The sequence below is a fragment of the Narcine bancroftii genome, chromosome 6 (assembly GCF_036971445.1).
Source record: "Narcine bancroftii isolate sNarBan1 chromosome 6, sNarBan1.hap1, whole genome shotgun sequence".
Taxonomy (NCBI): Eukaryota; Metazoa; Chordata; class Chondrichthyes; order Torpediniformes; family Narcinidae; genus Narcine; species Narcine bancroftii.
This window is the reverse complement of record NC_091474.1, coordinates 186,767,096-186,787,928: the sequence shown is the minus strand read 5'-3', so window position 1 is coordinate 186,787,928 and position 20,833 is coordinate 186,767,096. Positions and strand designations below refer to the sequence as shown.

General features: G+C 41.5%; 1 protein-coding gene across 7 annotated transcripts in view; it reads left to right on the top strand.

Annotated features, from left to right (window-relative positions):
* The first annotated feature begins 279 nt into the window (after positions 1-279).
* The window catches only part of ptprk (protein tyrosine phosphatase receptor type K), a 612,998-nt gene continuing 592,444 nt past the window's right edge, over positions 280-20,833 (top strand). For all 7 annotated transcript variants that reach the window (XM_069886984.1, XM_069886983.1, XM_069886980.1 and 4 more), the window contains exon 1: positions 280-401. In XM_069886984.1, coding sequence (XP_069743085.1) covers positions 335-401 — 67 coding nt within the window. In that variant the 5' untranslated portion in view covers positions 280-334. The remainder of the gene's footprint in view (positions 402-20,833) is intronic.

Sequence of the window (20,833 nt, the reverse complement as noted above, 5' to 3'; positions counted from 1 at the left end):
CGGCGTTTGCTCCCATTTGTTCCGACGGGAGAATGCGTGCAGCACCGAGGGAGCGGGGTTGACTGTGGCGGATACACAGCCAGCAGAGGACGCGCCTCGCACTTCACAGACACCGCGCGGCTGGGTGGCTCCGTGACGTCACGGGCTGGGTCCACTCTCGGCTCGGTGTTGTGCAAAGTCCTGCTCCGGAGGGGGGAAATGTACGGGCCAGGCTGAGGGTCCTGCGAACACAAGTCGCGCGGGGAGGGAGGGAGTGGGAGTGGGTGGGGAGGGGGGGTGGGGAGGGGGGGGGGGGAAGAAGCAAACACCCTCCCAACAAACTAACGAGGAGGCCATGAGCGCGGCGGTCTGGACGCTGTTGCTGCTCTCGTACCAAACTTGTGGCGGTGAATTTTCCTCGGGTGAGTGTCTTGCGCGACTCGTCACGGTCTCCGCGCTCCAGCCAGTAACTTTTATCGGTCCAGTGGGTCATTTGGTGCAAGACCCTGGGGGGGAGGGAGGGGGATTTGAAGTTTAAAAGCACTGTTTCAGCAACTGGCGTTTCCTTCCCCACCTCAAGTGAGGATCTTTCGCGACCTGAGCGACGAGTTGAAGTGCCGGGGAGCCCGCACTGGGCTCACGCAGTCATGATGGTCTTTTCATTCTTTCGCTGTGCCCGGTTGCTCCACGGAGAAGTTAGTTTTCGCACCTCTTTAGGGACGGGATAAACGAGGCAATGCATAATTGTTTGATAGCTGTCCTTTTTTTTGAAATGGAGATGATGGGTGGGGAATGGAATGTTTGGAAGTTTGCGCGATGAACAACGGCGAGTTCGTGCAAGGTAACGAGCGGCAGCGAAGAGGAGGTTGGGTTGACTCGCCTCGCCTTTTCGGTTGAGGTGGAGCAGGTTGGCTGCTTCTCCCCCCAATCCTCAGTTCTTTTGTTTGCCGACCAGGTATTCTGGTTGTCTTCAGATTCAACAATACACAGGTTGTATATTTCTCAATCGTCTGACAAAGTATTCCTTGGTTAAAAGAACTTCGCTCAGAGTTTTGAACACCACCTAAAACAGATGGCTACTTTCGCATCCGTTTTGCCCATCTTTTCTTTGTGAGATAAGCTTGTGTTGACGATTTTAACGAGTGGAAAGGTGTCCTTTTTCGACAAGGTTGAGCCCCAGCAGTGCACAATTTAAAATGGAGAACCTTGGTCATGAAAAAGTACAAATGGGCACTCGCTGAGTTCCTGGTAATTTTACACTCGGGGCAAGTTTTTCTTTGGTTCAACAATACAGTTCTTTCATGGTCCCAACCTTGTAGTTAATTGCTACATCCGACTCCTGCTCCTCCCAGTTCTCACGTCTCAACTTTAGATTTCGTAAACTACAGCTACACAAGTGATTGAGTTTTTGTTTGGATTGCTGGAGGGGAAGGGCAGCAGCTTTTCAACAGGAATTATTTACAGTCGTTTGGTTGCGACTGAGAGTATTCTTGCACTTTTCCAGAAAACCAGTTCGTGATTAAGATTTTTAGGAAAGAACAGTGGATTAGTGTGCGATTGAATGAACGATTCTAATTGAAACACGAGGCTTTTGATGTTGGGGTACCCGGAAAATTCAGTTTAAGAACAATGGTAAATTAAGGTTTAAAGTTAATCTCTTCATACCCTAACATCCAACACGTCTTCTTTTTGGGATCCTATTTTTTACGATTAGGCAACATCGAATCTTGCCCTTTTCAGAAAATGGTGGGACCACCTTGTTGGTTTATTGTGCCGCTTTAGATGGTGTTTTAAGTGTCCAACGCAATGTGGTGGGTATGGAGATCAAGTTAGGTCAGAGTGGGGTAAGGATGGCAAATTTTTCCCCTCCAGTGAACCTGAGGTTTTGTGACATTCCGTTGACTTTTTGTGGTCATTTTTCCTAGATCCAATTCATTAACCAAATTTAAATTCCATCACTGCCTTGGTGGGATTTGAACCTGTGTCTCTAGATTATCAAATTAAAAATAATCCAAATCTCAAATAAAAATAGTAACACTCAACATATCAGACAAAGGGAAGAGAAAGTGAACATTTCAGGTTGCATCAGAACCTTTCTGATGCTGTGTTCCAGAAATTTAAATATTACTTCTTGCCTGACCTGCTCAGTGTATCCACCATATTCTATTTTTAATATTGGATGAAGAGATTAAATTTCTGCCACCATTCGACTGTACAGAATTGCAATCTGATCTTTTTCTGAAGGTTTCAAGATTCCTTATTGTCATTGCATATTCTGTACTATTACATGAAAGTGCCTTCTGCCAGTCAAAGATATTGTGCTTTCAATTCTTCCAGGCAGGTCCTCTGGTTTGAGGATAACTTCTTTCACTCCATTTCCATGCATTCTGAAATGGCTGACTACCCCAAGTCGACTTTGTTTAAGAATGCATGCAAGTGGTTTGGAATGGCCACTGTGCTCCCATACTTGAGACCAAAACTGGTCAATGCTCACCCAGATGCTCTGTTTTCAGTGTTTGCCAGCCAGAAAAGAGTTACTCGTCACGTTGAACAAATTCTGTGGTCTATCTTGTCTGTACTTGCCAAATTACAGCTAGTTACATTTGCTCACATTTAACTTGTATGCTAAATCTTTCTGATCCATGTACCGATCTAAACATCTTTTACCTGGTGTACCCTTCACTGTCTTTTTGGAAAGGGTGGCTCAGTGTCTGCTTTTAAATCAGTCCCATCCTACCTAAAAGCTTATGTCCTTTAGATTTAGACCCCTTACCCTGGATAAATGACAATTCATCTCATTAATACCTCATATGATTTTGTATACCATTATAAGGTCAGCCCTCCTCCTTTCTCACTCATGCGAAAGATGCCCCAGTGTCTCCAGTCTCTCCTAAAGCTCTCCAGTCCAAGTAATTTCCTTGAGTTATTTCTTCCTTGTAACATTTCTCAATAGTAGATTGAAAACATCTGTAAATTATTCCTTAAATTGCCTTTAAAAATGCTGTGAGATCACTGACTTGAGACTTCAGCTACTGTATATGATTTTAATGGCAGATTCATTTACAAACGCTGTCGTGGCCAGAGTGTTCAAAATTATTCATGATTTAAGGGAAATTTTTCAATCTGTTCTATCCCCTCTGTATGTGTGTATTAACTTTAATTTCTGTGTGGGAGGGTGCAAAACAAGAAAGCTGTGTCATAGTCCATTGAAGGTCCTATAATGTGCAGTATTTCCTCGATGTTAAGCATTAAGTCTTCAATATATTCTCATTGATGGCAGGAGTGTGACATTTGACCATAAGCAGATTGTGCATGAATTCCATTCTCATTATTTAAAGAAGCTCTTGTCCATGGGTAATCAGGCTCAAAGGTGACATTTACACAACACAAAAAATGTTTAATGTTTAATGCTTGTTTTTCATAAGAAACAAGATAGTCAGGCTGCATTTGTAATGCAGAAAGATTTTATTTACAAAGTATGGAATTACATTCGGCAGTTTTATTCTTCATTACTGAATGGGTGTCCTCTAGAAGGCATCTTTTATTTGTCTTTTGAGTTTTAAAAAATTGCATAATATTTGCAGATATTTAATTATACAGTATCTATCTTTGTTTAATGTATTTCAAGAGAAGGTTAAGGTGATGTGCATGAACTGTTGACTTTTAAAATTAATGTTTACTTTGTTTTTAGAATGGGCAAATAGAATGTGAAAAAAGATTTGCTATTGCACAGTTACAGTATTGTGTTATGAACATGTATTTTCTTGCTAATGTCGGTCACTAGACATAGCTAAATTAATGTGGGTGTTTATTTGCTTTGAACCGATGAGTAGGGGAGAGAAAGGTCAAGCTGTGAAGATATGAGACTTGCAAGTCCAAGCATCACTTTCCTCTACAATCAAAGTAGGCTTTGACTGACTCAGATTCCTGGAGAATGTATTGAATTTGCAGGCCTTCTATATTCTGGAGATATTATTTTTGAACTTTACATTTCAGTGAGATGATTGCTTCCCAAACTTTTTGGCAAAAATGATTGAATTAATAGTAGTTTCCCTGCCCCATGCCACATGAAAGAAGTTGATGTGATTTTTGATTTTCATTCCACTGTGAAAATAGTAAACTATTCCACATGCTTCTCAATCTCGCGTTTTGCCATAATTTCTTGTACCTTTCTCTTCCACAACTATGTATTGCTTCTCCTCCCTCCCCTCACTATTTCATTCCCTACTACACACGTCTAAGGTTACATAATGGACTCAAGTTCAATAATACATCTTAAATTTTCATCCCCTTTTTCCAAATTTTGATCTCTTTCTCTGACCTGCCTTTACCCTCTAAGCAATCCTCCATTTCTAGTTGTTATTTTTGAACATTTCATGTTTAATTACTCCACCACTCTGTTAAAGTTTCTCCATAATTTGTCCCCAGATCTTTTCTGCTACTTTCTGCCTTTAAAGATGTCCTTTTAAATTCCTTGTTATTTGCATTAATATCTCATCATATGATGTGTACATTAACTATAATATGCAAAATTCATTAAAATATCAATGTTAGTCGTTGCACAAGTTTGTTGTTTTTAGCACTGGATTCCCAACAGTTAGTTGAGAATTCATCCTACTTAGTACAATTGTCCAGATCGTGCTCTGAGAGATTTTGTGTCGGGAATTGTAGCATCCCTATCTTGTCAGTGTTGTTTTTGAACTCCAGACTTGCACTATGCAAAAATGGAATGTCCTAGAAATTGAAAGCTTATGGATTGACCTTTTGCACTATTATTGTATTCTTTGTGGAGCTGAACTTGTTACAACCTCATTCATTTGAAATTGGCCACTGACTTTCACTGAGCAGTAAATTTTGCTCAGTTTATTTATTTCACTTGCATATTTGTTTTAATGTGTTGTTACAATTTATATCCCTTTTCATGGGGCTTAAATTACTCATTGAAAATAGTGAAAAATATCCTTACCAACAGCATGGTGTTGATGATGGGACCTTTAACCAAGGCTTTGTTAATAAATGCAACTATTGGCTCGACTGCCTCGAAGAACAAAGACAAAAAGTGCATGGGACACAAGATTGCCTATGCTAGAATATGGAGCAAAATAAAATACTGCTGAAGGAACTCTGTTGATCAGGAAGCATCTACGGAGGAAATAGTTGACATTTTAGGGTGATACCCTTCATCTTGACGCATGGGGACGCTAAAAGCTGGTGGTGCCTGTGGTATTAATGCCACTCGAATTGAAATATTCTAATTCAAACTAATTGCTTTAATGTTAATCTGTGAGGGAGTTTCAGAATGTGTTGCTACTGGTATTTTCACAGTGATAGGATATATAATATTTGGCACTGGTGGGTAGCATTTAATATTTTAGTATATATTTTATTGTCTTTTGTGAGTGAAGGGAACTTAAATTGTGCATACATGAAATGTGTACTGCAATCTTTAAAAATGTTTTCTATTTGTGATAGCTACTACTTCAGATAGTGCAATTTTGCCAGAAAATTGTTCTTTCGTTCTCCAGTTCAAGAACAGAAAAATGTGGCCAATTTAGAGTCCTTGAGGTACTAAATGGAAGTGGGTCCTTTGGTCCCTGAGTCCACAACAAAGACAAAATACCCATTTACACATACATACAGCATGGTTGCAGGTCAATGGGGCCCCTGAGTCTGTGCACCCAATTTACACCCCATTAACTTACACCCCTGGTATGTTTTGAACGGTGGGAGAAAGTGCAAATTTCTTAGAGAAAGCGTGGGGTTTGAGCCCCCCGGTCCATTTCCGATCGATTGCTAGCGCTGTAAAGGCATTGCGCTAACTGCTGCGCCTACCGTGCTGCCCATAACTTTTTATTCTCTCCTTTGCCACCATTGATTGTGTAAACTATGCTCCAAAAATGGATGCACTCAGCCACTTGTGAGCGTTCATTGGAGGCACATTTTATGGCTGTAACTGTTTGATTTACAGAAGATGAAGAAAGTCAGTATTTAACTTTGAGATGAGAGAGATTTTACATGGACAATAGAGTCAATGATCAGAAACATTCCCTCAGCACACGGACTCCATGCTGACCAGTAAGTTTTTATTTTATGCTCATCCTGTTTTAGTCTCTGCACATCACAGTTAAATTCACCCAGATTCAAAACTCACCCACACTCCTGCGCCAAATTAGCCTTTTAGGGCTGCTGTCTGAAAGATAAGTTTTAAATTTTTGATCTGCTCTTGTAGCTGGCCTCCAGGCTGAGGCCTGACACAAAATGGCCTAGTGATTCACAGACATCACCAGATGCTGAGCAACTTCTCTGGTGATACTCTGCCAGGCCTCTAATGCAGCCATCTTCAGCTCTTGATTGTTTTGGGGGAATCTGGTTTCCATATCTGGTTGGGGTCAAATCTGACTCCAGTCTTGATGCTTCTGAACTCTTGACAACATCGCCAGCCTTATCCACCATTCATGAGTTTTTTTTAAAATTCAAATTTGTCTTCTATTTACATGCATAAGGGACTTTTTAACATTAGGAATGATCAGACTCCTTACATTGGTTTTGGTTTCTTGCATTTGAAAATGAAGCCATTTCAAAAGGGGAATTTTAATATAGTGTTAAAGTTTCTTCAATGACAATAGGAGCACGGAGTGCTGTTTTATGAGGCAAGGTTAATGAGATGTGCCTCTTAGCTGGTGATTAGTGTCACCTTTTTATAGCAGTTTTAAATTAAATCGCAGATGCATTTATTCTAAGTGTCTGGCTGGTCATTGGTGTTGGGGCAACACGGTTGGTGTAGCGGTTGGCGCAACGCCTTTAGTGCGCCAACAATTGGGACTGGACCAGGGTTTGAATCTCATGCTGTCTAAGGAAGTTGTACGTTCTCTCCGTGACTGCGTGGGTTTTCTCTGGGGGCTCCAGTTTCCTCCCACTATTTAAAAATGTACTTGGGAGGGGTGTAGGTTAATTGGAGGTATATTGGGGATAAATTGGGTGGCATGGACTAGTGGGCAGAAATGGCCTGTTACCATGCTGTATGTCTAAATTAAAAAAAAAGAGCAATACACATTCACCAATTGCACACTGCTGGATAAAGTTGGCAGGTCACACAGCATTTATAGGAAGTAAAAAGTACATTTCTGGCCTGACCCCTTTGTCAGGAATCGTGTGATTTTTTTTTTCCCCCCCCCCCCCCCCCCCACCCCCCCAACATTTTCACTTGCACACACATGGGTTTTTAATCTTGTCTTCATCTGGTGACCACACATACAATTCAGATGGACCAGAGTAAGTAGTCTGACATATTCCACTCCCTAGTGTATCCTGTAAGTTCTACTAGGTTAAAAATCAACTGGATCAGAGATGTAACCAAACAATAATGCATATTATGATGGCGTTAAGTTGTATTAGTGTATGAAAATGAAAAGAACATTGTACATGCTGGAAATCTGAATTGGTACATGAATTCATCCCATCCCTGAAACGTGTGCTCTGGAGAAAACCCATGTAGATGCTGGGAGAACATACAGATAGCGCAAGACTCGAATCCCGGTCCAGTCCCAATTGCTGATGCTGTAAAGGCATTGCGCTAAATGCTATGCCAACCATGCCGTCTCACAATCCAGTCCTGTGGTATCTTCAGCAAATTTGTTGATGGTGTTGTAGCTACACAGTTGTTGGTGGAAAGCCCAGTATTGCACTGGTACTGATGGAGATTGTAGAGGAGATGTTCTTCCCAATTCTCACTCTTTGGGGTCTTAGCCTCAATTTAGAGACCCAACAGTCTTAATCTCCCTCTTGTGAATGTTCCATATTGGTTGTAAATCCAAGACCTTTAAATGTCCATATCAGTACCCCCACCACACCAAGCAATCTCCTCTTCTAACTGGCTGGCACACCCAGAACAATTTGCTCTATCAAGTGGTTATTCTGAGTTTACCCTTACCGATTGCAATAATATCTGTTATTTCATCGACATCACAACTGTATTGGACATTACATCACAACTTTCTCTCCTAATGGTGTCACGTTTTTAATAGAAACTTGGCAGAGAAAGAAAGTTTACATTTCGATTGAGAATGTGATGACAGGTCATCGACATGAAGCAATGAATTTAGCTTTTAATCTCCAAATGTTGCTTTAGCTCCTGACATTTTATATTTGTATTTCAAGTTTACAGATTATATTGTTTTCTTCTGCTTTTCAATACAATGGTTATGTTTATCCTCCAGTTTCTATGGACAGTTTTTTGGACCAATGGCACACTTGCAATTTGTCTTTAAATTTGCCTGTTGAATAGTAGAGACCGCCAATTACAAATAATAATAAAGTGGCATTATCCAAAGTAATGTTAGTTTACACCTATTGCTACCTCCAGGACATTGAAACACCTTGATATTGCTGTTGTTGTCACATGAAAGGTGATGTTAGCAACATTTCCAGGCTTATTCAAATTGTTGAATGGACAGTTGACCAATTGGAGGTTCTAATATCAGCATATCTATGGGGTTAATTCGCTGCCCAGGATTGATCAATGATGCACTGGTTGCTTTTCTGAGCAGATGTTTGCTGCAGTACATTTCAAAGCCAATTCTAATGAAACAACACGAGATATCTCATAGTTTGATGAGACCAGATTTTTATATTGAATAATATCAATTTGCATGTACTTGAAATGGTAATAAAAGACAGCTCACAGCTGCAGTTTGACACACCATCCCTATTTTGGAATGTTTTCTAATTTTTTTTTACTGTATCTATCCCATGGATAATTATCTGGTCCAAGCAAACAATGAGAAGCTGCAGGGACTCAACTCAGCAGGTAAAGCAACCTCCATGGAGAAAAATGAACAGTCAACATCCTTTTTTGACATTAAATTTCTCTCCTTGGATGTTGCCCATCATGCTGAGCCCCTCCAGCTCTTCATTTTTTACTCCAGATTCCATTGGCTAGTTTGATTGTATCACATGGTACATTTTCTTTAATCCTCAATTAGAACTCTGTATCGCTTTCCTTTTCAGTGTTTGGAAGATTCCTGACCCTGTGTCAATTGTGGAAATAATTTTCTGATTGGCTTCAGGATTTGGATCATTTCAAATATCTTCATACTATGTTCAAGTAAAGTTAACAAATTGGAGATCAGGTCTTTAATGTAACTTGCAATGTCATCATTTATATTAACAAATTGGATGACTGTGTATTTAATATGGTTAGTAAATTTCCAGATGACAAAAATTGTTGACATAGAGGACAATGAAGGTTATCTAAAGCCCATTTCACACTTGCAAACAATCCCAGGAATTAACTGCCAATCGGCCTTAAAAGTGCCTAGTGTGAAAGCAAAATCAGCTCAGCGCCGGCGTCATATGACATCATCTCACGTCAAGGATTGACTACCTCGACCCCTAGTACAATGCCTGTCATCTGCAGACGCCATCATTGCAATCAGGCAAGTGTGAAATGGGTGATTGCATTGTGGGATTGAAATAACCCAAGTTTTTGCATGTGTGCAGGAACATAAAGGAAGAAAAGATTAAAATGATGGTATAAATTTTGCTGTGGGAAAGTCACAGTGGGAGAGAGAGTCACAAATAGCCACAAATAAAGGACAATTTTTAAACAGCGTGGGAAAATTGGTAGTTTTATATCGTGCACAATTTTTAAAGACCGTGGAAAAAGCAATGGTGGACCTGACTTTCAATCCAATGCCGTGATGTGGCTGGCCATGACCTCCTCGATAGATATTTGGCATGTCGTTGAATACTCAAATAAGCAAGCTTCTTAGCGGCTCAGTGGAATATATATTTACTGTACTTTTACACAGCCGATGAGAGGCAGAAAATTTCTACAAATTTTCTGTTCCGCTGGCAGTATAAAAATGTCCTGACAAGAATTTATTTGCTAAATTCCATCCTGTAATTTTTGCACCAAGACCCCTACACTTTTTTACAGAGCAGCTGCAGTGTAAATTGACTGTAGGCACTCCATAAGACACTGGCCAAATTAATATGACGTTGACCTTCCAACAAACTCCATAACACAGGAAGGCGGTGTAAACGTGCTTAGGAAAAGTGCTGTGTAAATGACCACTCAGGAAGTAAGTATGCAAAATTTTTTTTACAGAATAGAATTTTTCCTTTATTTCTGTGTATATTAAAAAAAATCATAACTGGAAGGTTTGGTAATTCAAGTGCCCACAAATACAGAAGGGAGCAAACATTGCCAGGCCCATCACATGATTTGACTTCCTAACTATTGAAGACCTTAAGAAGGAAGCCAACATTATAAAAGTCCACCATCAACTTGATCATAACCTCATTGCTACCTTGAGGAAGAAAGTACAAAAGAGTGAAGATCAGCAGCTTAAGGTTCAACACAGTTTTTTTTCCATTAACTTATCAGGCTCTTGAACTTCCTCTTACTACACAAATGATAAACCACTGTAACACATCCTTTTTTGACATTAAATTTCTCTCCTTGGATGTTGCCCATCATGCTGAGCCCCTCCAGCTCTTCATTTTTTACTCCAGATTCCATTGGCTAGTTTATAACACTTTTTTCTTGCATCATGGTAACTGAGTATTTAATTATCTATCTTTTGGATTTGTTATTTTCTCAGGTTGTTTACCTCATTTATATTTGCATTTCTGTATCAATATTAGGCCACATGTCTTCTTGTTCTTTTGTTTCTGAATGTTTTCACTAAAAGATCAGAATAGATCAGAACAGGATTTAGCTGTGAGCCATTTGAACCCCAGAGATTAGCAGACTGACAGTTAAGAGAGTGGAAAGCGACCGATGAGGTAGCATCTGTTGGAAGAAGAAAACCCATGTACGTTCTCCCCTTGTTTGTATGAGTTTTCACAAGGGACTTTCTTGTTTCCTCCCACTATTCAAAACATACTGGGGGTTGTAGGTTAATTGTGTGTAATTTGGCACAAGCTTGTGGGCAGAAAGAGCCTGTTACTGTGTTGTATGTCAATGTTTAAAAGAAAACATCAGGAAGTGTGGGATCTTTTTGAGGTCTTTGATATCTGTAATGAAGAAGAAAGCCTTTTGAAGCCCTTACGATGACAAAAGATGAAGTGGAATTGTGGATGGAGGGGGATAGCCTTGAGAAGGTGAATCAGTTTTGATGGGTCAAGAGCATTCTTAAGTCAACGCAGGGCATGAATAGTCAATCTCAGGATGTGATGAGAAAAGTGATCCCAGAATATTGGATAACTTGATTGGATCTGTGTGGGTTTATCCAAAACTGAAGGGCTGAATTTCAGGCAGAAACATTTCCAAAAGAGAGATAGTATGTGGGCAGTGGTCAAAAATATAAAGGGGATCAGAAACCAATGTAAGCAAAGTGGGAGGAAGACTTGAATCCTGGTGGAAAAAATAAAAAGAGGTGGCTTGAATTAGATATACAAATAAATGGTAGTAAGTTTGATAGTATATGTAAAGCTCTGAATGGGCATTCTGAATTGCCCATTCAGAGCTAGCTCTTCAGCGCTTGACGTCCTGCTTTGCGGAAACTGCCAAAATGTTTGGCCTGGAAGTCAGCCTGAAGAAAACTGAGGTCCTCCATCAGCCAGCTCCCCACCATGACTACCAGCCCCCCCACATCTCCATCGGGCACACAAAACTCAAAACGGTCAACCAGTTTACCTATCTCGGCTGCACCATTTCATCAGATGCAAGGATCGACAATGAGATAGACAACAGACTCGCCAAGGCAAATAGCGCCTTTGGAAGACTACACAAAAGAGTCTGGAAAAACAACCAACTGAAAAACCTCACAAAGATAAGCGTATACAGAGCCGTTGTCATACCCACACTCCTGTCCGGCTCCGAATCATGGGTCCTCTACCGGCACCACCTACGGCTCCTAGAACGCTTCCACCAGCGTTGTCTCCGCTCCATCCTCAACATCCATTGGAGCGCTCACACCCCTAACGTCGAGGTACTCGAGATGGCAGAGGTCGACAGCATCGAGTCCACGCTGCTGAAGATCCAGCTGCGCTGGATGGGTCACGTCTCCAGAATGGAGGACCATCGCCTTCCCAAGATCGTATTATATGGCGAGCTCTCCACTGGCCACCGTGACAGAGGTGCACCAAAGAAAAGGTACAAGGACTGCCTAAAGAAATCTCTTGGTGCCTGCCACATTGACCACCGCCAGTGGGCTGATAACGCCTCAAACCGTGCATCTTGGCGCCTCACAGTTTGGCGGGCAGCAGCCTCCTTTGAAGAAGACCGCAGAGCCCACCTCACTGACAAAAGGCAAAGGAGGAAAAACCCAACACCCAACCCCAACCAACCAATTTTCCCTTGCAACCGCTGCAATCGTGTCTGCCTGTCCCGCATCGGACTGGTCAGCCACAAACGAGCCTGCAGCTGACGTGGACTTTTTACCCCCTCCATAAATCTTCGTCCGCGAAGCCAAGCCAAAGAAAAAGATATGTAAAGCTAAATTGCAAAGAGCATCATTGACCCTTGTTCAGAGGTGCTTTTGCAGTCTAGTTGATTTTCAGTTTTTCCATTTTTATTTTGGATTTCAAGCATCTGAAGTTTATTGGTATTTGACTTCACCTGGTGAATAAAATTTGGTGTTATGTGGATTGTAGAATTGAGGTGACTTGAGGTTTACATAAGGTATAGAATGAAAGTAGTTGGCATCAGGATTCAAGATTCATTATTCATACAGAACATGTAATATGACACAAAATTGCCATCTACCTGCCATGAGGCAGACAAAGAATTGCCGTTAGTGTCGCTCTCACCCCTTAGAGTAAGAGAGAAATAGAAGCAGAAGAGAGTCCCGTATACCAAGTGACCTTGGATTTGCCTCCAGTGCTCTCACAGCTTCTGCAGTGGCATTGGCTCCTGTTTGATGCATTGGCAACACGAACTCCAGGTCCAAGCCTCCGATATGATCAGGAAGCCTTCGGTGCCTGATGCCCTTTGAGAGCCTTTCTTGTCCTCAGCACCCTCTCTAATCCCGGCTCCGATCTGGTTCCCATGTGTCTGGAGCCTTTGTGGATTGTCCAACCACAAGTTGCTCACTGCCTGTGTTGGACCCTCAGCCATTTTTTTTGAATATTTTATTTAAAATGTTCCATGCCTGTAATATATATACACTCTTGCATAAGCAAAATTTGTTTAGATTTGAAATTATAGTAGTTACATGGTGATTTTAAACCCCCTTTCCCTCCCTCCCCTCCCACCAAAAAAAACATAATAATAGAAATAGACATGATAGCTGTATGGAAAAAAAATTATAGAAAAAAGAAAAAGAGAAAAATAATATTCTGGATTTCACACATTGGGATCTTACAGTATTTAAATAGCCATTTTAAGGAAGATTATTACAGGCCTTAAGAGGCCAGAAGTACATTTTTACATATTTATCCTGAAACTTTGTAAATTTCTCCAAAGGTATACAACTTTGAATTTCTGTATTCCATCTCTCCATACCTAAATGTGCATCTGATTTCCACGTCAAAACACTTACTTGCCATCGTTAATGCTATTTTAATAAATTTCACTTGATAAAATGCTCATTTTAATTTAAGCTTTGTTCCTTCTTTGTTCCCAATAAAAATATATTTTTGTGGAAAAACAATACCAGTAATCTTTTCTAAAAACTTTCCTGAATCCACCCAGAAGGTTCTAACTTTGGAACATGACCAAGTAGAATGTAAAAAAAAAGTGTTCCTATTTCTTCATCACATCTAAAGCATTCATCTCATAAATCCAATTTCATTTTATGCAATTTTTGGTCCCTCAACCATTGAGCCCCTCGGTGATCTGCTGCTATGGTCACTTTCCTGGTTGGGCCATTTCCTCTGCTTGTCTTGTCAACAAAGGGGTGGAATTCCTGTTTCTGGTGCCCTGTGCCCGTTGGCTGCCTAACGACCTTCATCTTCCAACTCTTGTGGCCACTGCCAAGCATGAGCACAGGATTTTGCATTCAAACACCATTGACTCCTTTAAGAGGCTGTTTAAAGCCTGTTCAGAGACCCTTTGAAGCTGTGCTGTGTCTTCAGTCTCCTGTGTTTTCACCTGTGGCAGGGCTGCCATTAGTGGGTTTGCATGTCAATTGTCAAACCTGAAGAAAAGGGCATAGAAGAAGGTTTTGTCAGGAGATGAACTGAGGCAATCTTGAATTGAACATGAGAGGTAGAAATGGAGTGTGCATTTTGATTGACAATTTAAGCATGCTTTAGGCGGATGCTGGAATGAGTCAGCATTTTTTGATTTTGCTACTTAATACAAGTCCAGTGGTGAATGTTACATTAACAATTGTCAATCATGGCATTTGGTAAGCTAATTCTAGAATATCAACAATGCACATATGTAGCATCCATGAAATGTTCTAAAATGTGAGTGGCAACATCAGTGTTTTCCCAATTTGACATTGACCAATTTGCTCAATGTCAAAAAAGGAAAACCTCACAGATTCCCTTGCTGTAGCTGGACAGTTGAGAAGGAAATCAGGTGATTGATCTGATTAATGTTGAGAATGGACAGATGTCTAATTTCAAGGGAACAGTGTGGTCAGTCAGTCACATGGTTTGTCCATGAAGGAAGAGTAACAATGAGTTTTCTTAAATTTGTTAACATAGTAATTGAAGCATATTACCAACTTTATACTAATTTTTCTGTCATCAGTACTTCTATTTAATCTGATAATTTGGGTATCAACTGAAATAAAAAAAAACTTCACTGTGCATAGAACGTACAACAATGCAGAAGACCCTTCTGTCCATGTCTTTGTTGAACATGATGCCCAAATTGAAGTGAATCTCTGCTGATCACACATATATAATAAATATTCATCTCTTGCCTGCATATTTGTCTTTCTAGAAGCTTCTGAAAGAGTACTATTGTATCTGCTTGCACCATTACTTGTAGCAGTCTGTTGTGACATGCAGACACATCTATCGACTACATTAAAAAAATAAATATTTGTTATGTGAAAATGGAAAAAAAATAAGGCTTTTACTTGAGCTGTGCACCCCCCCCCCCCCCCCCACAAAGGGGGGAAGTAGGGTCCCTGTTGAGAATGGCTCTTTTATCCTATCAATACCTCACATAATTTTACAAACTTTTTCGGGGTCTACCTTCAGCTTCTGATGCTCTAGAGAAAACAACCTGATTTTTCTCCCCCATTGTTTATACCATCTTATCCAGGCAACATCCTGGTAAAATCATCTGTAGCCTTTCTGGAGCATCTGCAACCTTCTAGTAATGGGGCAATCAAAATTGCATTCAGTACTGCCTAAGTATACAGCTTGCTCTCATCTTCATTGCCCCTACCATTGCCACCTTGATCACCTTACTTGCATGGAGCTGTGGACCTGAACTCACAAATCCCTCTGCAAATCAATGCTTTTAAGAGTCCTACCATTAACAACTATACATCCCCCTTGTATTTTGTGAAGTCAAAATGAACACCTCACGCTTGTTCACATTAAACTCCATCTGTCATTTCTCTGCCCATAGTGTAACTGATCTTTTATCCTGCCGTATTCTCTGATGGCCTTCTACACTGTTTACAAGTCCACCAATCTTAATGTTATCTGCCACCTATTATTTAATCCAAGTCATTTATACACATCACAAACAACTGGGCTCCCAGAATCGTTCAGGACACCATCGTTCCCTGGTGGACACCATCGTTCCCTGGTGGACACCATCGTTCCCTGGTGGACACCATCGTTCCCTGGTGGACACCATCGTTCCCTGGTGGACACCATCGTTCCCTGGTGGACACCATCGTTCCCTGGTGGACACCATCGTTCCCTGGTGGACACCATCGTTCCCTGGTGGACACCATCGTTCCCTGGTGGACACCATCGTTCCCTGGTGGACACCATCGTTCCCTGGTGGTCACCATCGTTCCCTGGTGGACACCATCGTTCCCTGGTGGACACCATCGTTCCCTGGTGGACACCATCGTTCCCTGGTGGACACCATCGTTCCCTGGTGGACACCATCGTTCCCTGGTGGACACCATCGTTCCCTGGTGGACACCATCGTTCCCTGGTGGACACCATCGTTCCCTGGTGGACACCATCGTTCCCTGGTGGACACCATCGTTCCCTGGTGGACACCATCGTTCCCTGGTGGACACCATCGTTCCCTGGTGGACACCATCGTTCCCTGGTGGACACCATCGTTCCCTGGTGGACACCATCGTTCCCTGGTGGACACCATCGTTCCCTGGTGGACACCATCGTTCCCTGGTGGACACCATCGTTCCCTGGTGGACACCATCGTTCCCTGGTGGACACCATCGTTCCCTGGTGGACACCATCGTTCCCTGGTGGACACCATCGTTCCCTGGTGGACACCATCGTTCCCTGGTGGACACCATCGTTCCCTGGTGGACACCATCGTTCCCTGGTGGACACCATCGTTCCCTGGTGGACACCATCGTTCCCTGGTGGACACCATCGTTCCCTGGTGGACACCATCGTTCCCTGGTGGACACCATCGTTCCCTGGTGGACACCATCGTTCCCTGGTGGACACCATCGTTGGACACCATCGTTGGACACCATCGTTGGACACCATCGTTGGACACCATCGTTGGACACCATCGTTGGACACCATCGTTGGACACCATCGTTGGACACCATCGTTGGACACCATCGTTGGACACCATCGTTGGACACCATCGTTGGACACCATCGTTGGACACCATCGTTGGACACCATCGTTGGACACCATCGTTGGACACCATCGTTGGACACCATCGTTGGACACCATCGTTGGACACCATCGTTGGACACCATCGTTGGACACCATCGTTGGACACCATCGTTGGACACCATCGTTGGACACCATCGTTGGACACCATCGTTGGACACCATCGTTGGACACCATCGTTGGACACCATCGTTGGACACCATCGTTGGACACCATCGTTGGACACCATCGTTGGACACCATCGTTGGACACCATCGTTGGACACCATCGTTGGACACCATCGTTGGACACCATCGTTGGACACCATCGTTGGACACCATCGTTGGACACCATCGTTGGACACCATCGTTGGACACCATCGTTGGACACCATCGTTGGACACCATCGTTGGACACCATCGTTGGACACCATCGTTCCCTGGTGGACACCATTGTTCACGGACCTCCAGACAGAATAATAGCTTTCCACTATCTCTGTCTTCTATGGGCCAACCAATTCTGAGCCAAACTATGAAATCACTGGATCCCATGCTCTTATATATATACTGCCAGGATCAGCAAAGCATAGGTGACCGAGAAGACACCTTATTCTTGACAGCTACCCTCAAAGACTATAGTGTACAAGTTTTTTAAATCATTGACTGGAAGAAATTATGCTCCACATTCATAAAATTTGTTTCCACTTATTGAAAAAATCAAAACATACCAGGAGTGTAGGTGTAATTGGATAGCATCGGCTCATGGCTGTATGTCTTAATTAAAAACTAAATCACTTGGAAATGTATGATTTGGCCAGCAGTTTAAAAACTTAGTTACAGATCATTTATTGAATTTTAAGTGGGAGAATGTCTGGTAATTGTGAAAAATATCTGCTGAAAAGAAAAAATCCAAAATTTAAGGATGAAAAAACACTGCATCATGGCAGTAGGGTAATGAATGTTCACAATGGTACTAAAAAATGAACTGTAGAATAAATATTAATTTTAATGGAATTTATCAATTTTTTTAAAAATTGCACTTGAGGCATGCTGAAATTATATAGAACATCGAGTTACAAACTTTTTTTTAAGAGAACGTGACCATTTCACATTATGCAGAGGCCATCTAGTATGAAACTGAAGAGTTGAGCATCAGATCCAAGAACATACAGATGGGAAACAAAAATAAATCATAAATGCAAATGATATTAACCTCATTATATCAAAGTTGTGGGAATACCAGAGGAAGATGATAACTGGGATGAAGCTGTTAATAGCAAAAACAATGATTGGAACAAGAAGGTGGTTTTTGGTCGTCTTGGTGAATAAATGGAGGATGTGGCAGTTCTTCTGAGACTGGATATCAAACATTGGAATGCAACAGTATCATGTAAGCCAGATGAAAAAGAAAATGTGGAAAGAAATGAACCAAATGAGTAATTTGGAAATGATTGCTATAACCTAAAACATTGGGCTTGTGAATTATTTGTTGCAATTCTCTTAAGTAATCCTTCTAACATTACTGTAGCATTTGTAAATAATTGCCTTATTAAAATGAGAGAAATGGCTTCTGATGATTAATTTTGGTTTGGTCAAAGAAGGTTTAAATAATCAAAATATGCTGTATTCAGTACTGTATCTTCATGCATATAACGTGCAGAAAATCTTATGTAACAATAGTCTTGTATGGTGTGCTCAACTCACAAGACCAACTGGGGGCAGAAGACAATACACATTCTATGAGCCCTCTATCTGCGATCTCCCACGATTTGCAACCCATTCAACTTCCCCCAGAGGTGTTAATTGCTCATTATATAGATGGTGTTCCCAATCTCCCCAAGATCTTCCCAAGATCGTGTTACATGGCGAGCTCTCCACTGGCTACCGAGACAGAGGTGCACCAAAGAGGTACAAGGACTGCTTAAAGAAATCTCTTGGTGCCTGCCACATTGACCACCGCCAGTGGGCTGATCTCGTCTCCAACCGTGCATCTTGGCGCCTCACAGTTCGGCGGGCAGCAACCTCCTTTGAAGAAGACCGCAGAGCCAACCTCACTGACTAAAGACAAAGGAGGAAAAACCCAACACCCAACCCCAACCCACCAATTTTCCCTTGCAACCCCTGCAACCGTGCCTGCCTGTCCCGCATCGGACTTGTCAGTCACCAACGAGCCTGCAGCAGATGTGGACATACCCCTCCATAAATCTTCGTCCGCGAAGCCAAGCCAAAGAGATATCTGAAACAGTTGTCTCAGAGGCACTTGATATGTTAATTTCCTCCCTCAGAGGGTGGGTCTGGGTAATTAACATTGATAAGGTACAATTCCTGAGCCAGAGAATATCCTGCTTCTCAGAATACCATGGCACTCTGAGCAAAGAGATATTCCTGAGACTGCCAAGAACAAAATTTTGAATTTTGTATGTACCCAGTTCCCACGTTCATCTGTAAATTGTACGCATGTATTTAATTGCCGCTATTACTTTGCCATGCTCGCTATAAATTATGCACGTTATTTATTGCTGCAACTACTTTCCCACGCCCACTATAAATTGTGCACATTGTTTTAACAGGTTAAAAAAAAATTCATGTATAAATACATGGTGGGTTACCCGGTTTGTAAAAAAAAAAAGCATCTAATTCACCATTATATGCATAAAAAAGGTAAATCTCAATAAATGTTATCTTTCACTTGAATTTTTTCTGATTACAACAAAATTCGACTTGCAAGTTTTTTTAATCCTTTTCCCATTGACTTGCTCCTTGATGGTTATTATGCCCATGAAACTCAATTGTACATTAGTTTTGAAAAGCTCTCTTGAGTGACTTTTACATTATTGGTCTGTGAGTAACACAGTCATGGTTGGATGCCATCCAGTCCTAATCACTGAGAAAATGGACCATACTTTTCAAGGTACAGCTGGCATTTCCCTGATTTAAAAACCTTCAAGTTCAGGATTTTTTTTGCATGCAAATGTGAAGCACTCAATTTAATGATTATTATTTGCCAGTTTTTTTCCTGACTTGTCTGACCATTGAGCTTCACCTGAAAACTCAGCAGAAGAACACGAAGCAACAGCAATTTCCTGGTACTTACAGAATGTGTCTGAAAAATGTTCTGTCTTGTTAATACATGGTTTTTGAATGATTTGTTTTTCAGAAGCTCTTGAGGAGCATTGATTGCTTTTGACAGGTTTGAGTCCAGACTATACCAGTGTAGTTTTTTAGGTGGCTGTCAGCTTTCAGAAAAAGCTTGGAACCATAATACCTTTTAAGTTTTCTCATTAAATTCTTGTGGCGCTTATTTTAGAAGTGCACTTCGGTGTTTGAAAGATCATTGTAGGATATTAATTCCATGACAAAGGAGTGCCAGAACATGTCCACATTGGAATTTTAAAAAAAATTTTTAGAAGATGCAGGAATAACAAGCAAAGCCTCAGAGACGACCTCAACTTGAACATTGTTTCCAAATACGCTTCTGTATTAACTCCAGTTGTTGCTTTTGTTTCAATTGCTTTGGTCTGGATATTTGCTCCATCCTTGCTTGCCTTCTCTTCATCCTTCACTTCCCTCTGCTGCTCCAACTTCTTCAAACAGGTTGCACTTTTTCACTCATTGAAAATACTTCAAGGCTTGCTGTTGCCTGTTAGGACTAATTGCTGGTTTCTTTACAGCTTTGGGCTCTGCACTAAACAATTCATTCATCTGCTGTGATTTCATTCTTTATCTCTGCTTTCTATCATCCGAATTCACAACACTTCCCAAGCGTTACCTCCACATAAGCCCATCTACCATCAGGTATTGCCTATAGTCTCAACCACTCAGGACACTTCTGGTCATTCCTTCTATTACTCCCAACCTACATCCTTATTACTCTATTATGATCACAATTCTGCTGTTTTGCTTCAGGACACTATTCACAATCATGAAGTGTTTTGACTGGTAACGGAGCACATCAAAGTGCACATAGCAATTGACAATGAACTCATTTCATTTTGCCTAATGGCTAAACTGATCCCCAGACGATACAATAGCCCTGACCCTCCACTTCATCCTGACCCATCTAAAGAATGATGTCATACATTAACTGTTCAACAATCATACCTCAGAGGCTGGTGGATAAACTGCCCTCTGGGACTCGTTACCCCTCTTCCTCTCTGCAGCTGGATCCTTAATTGAAAGACTACAGTC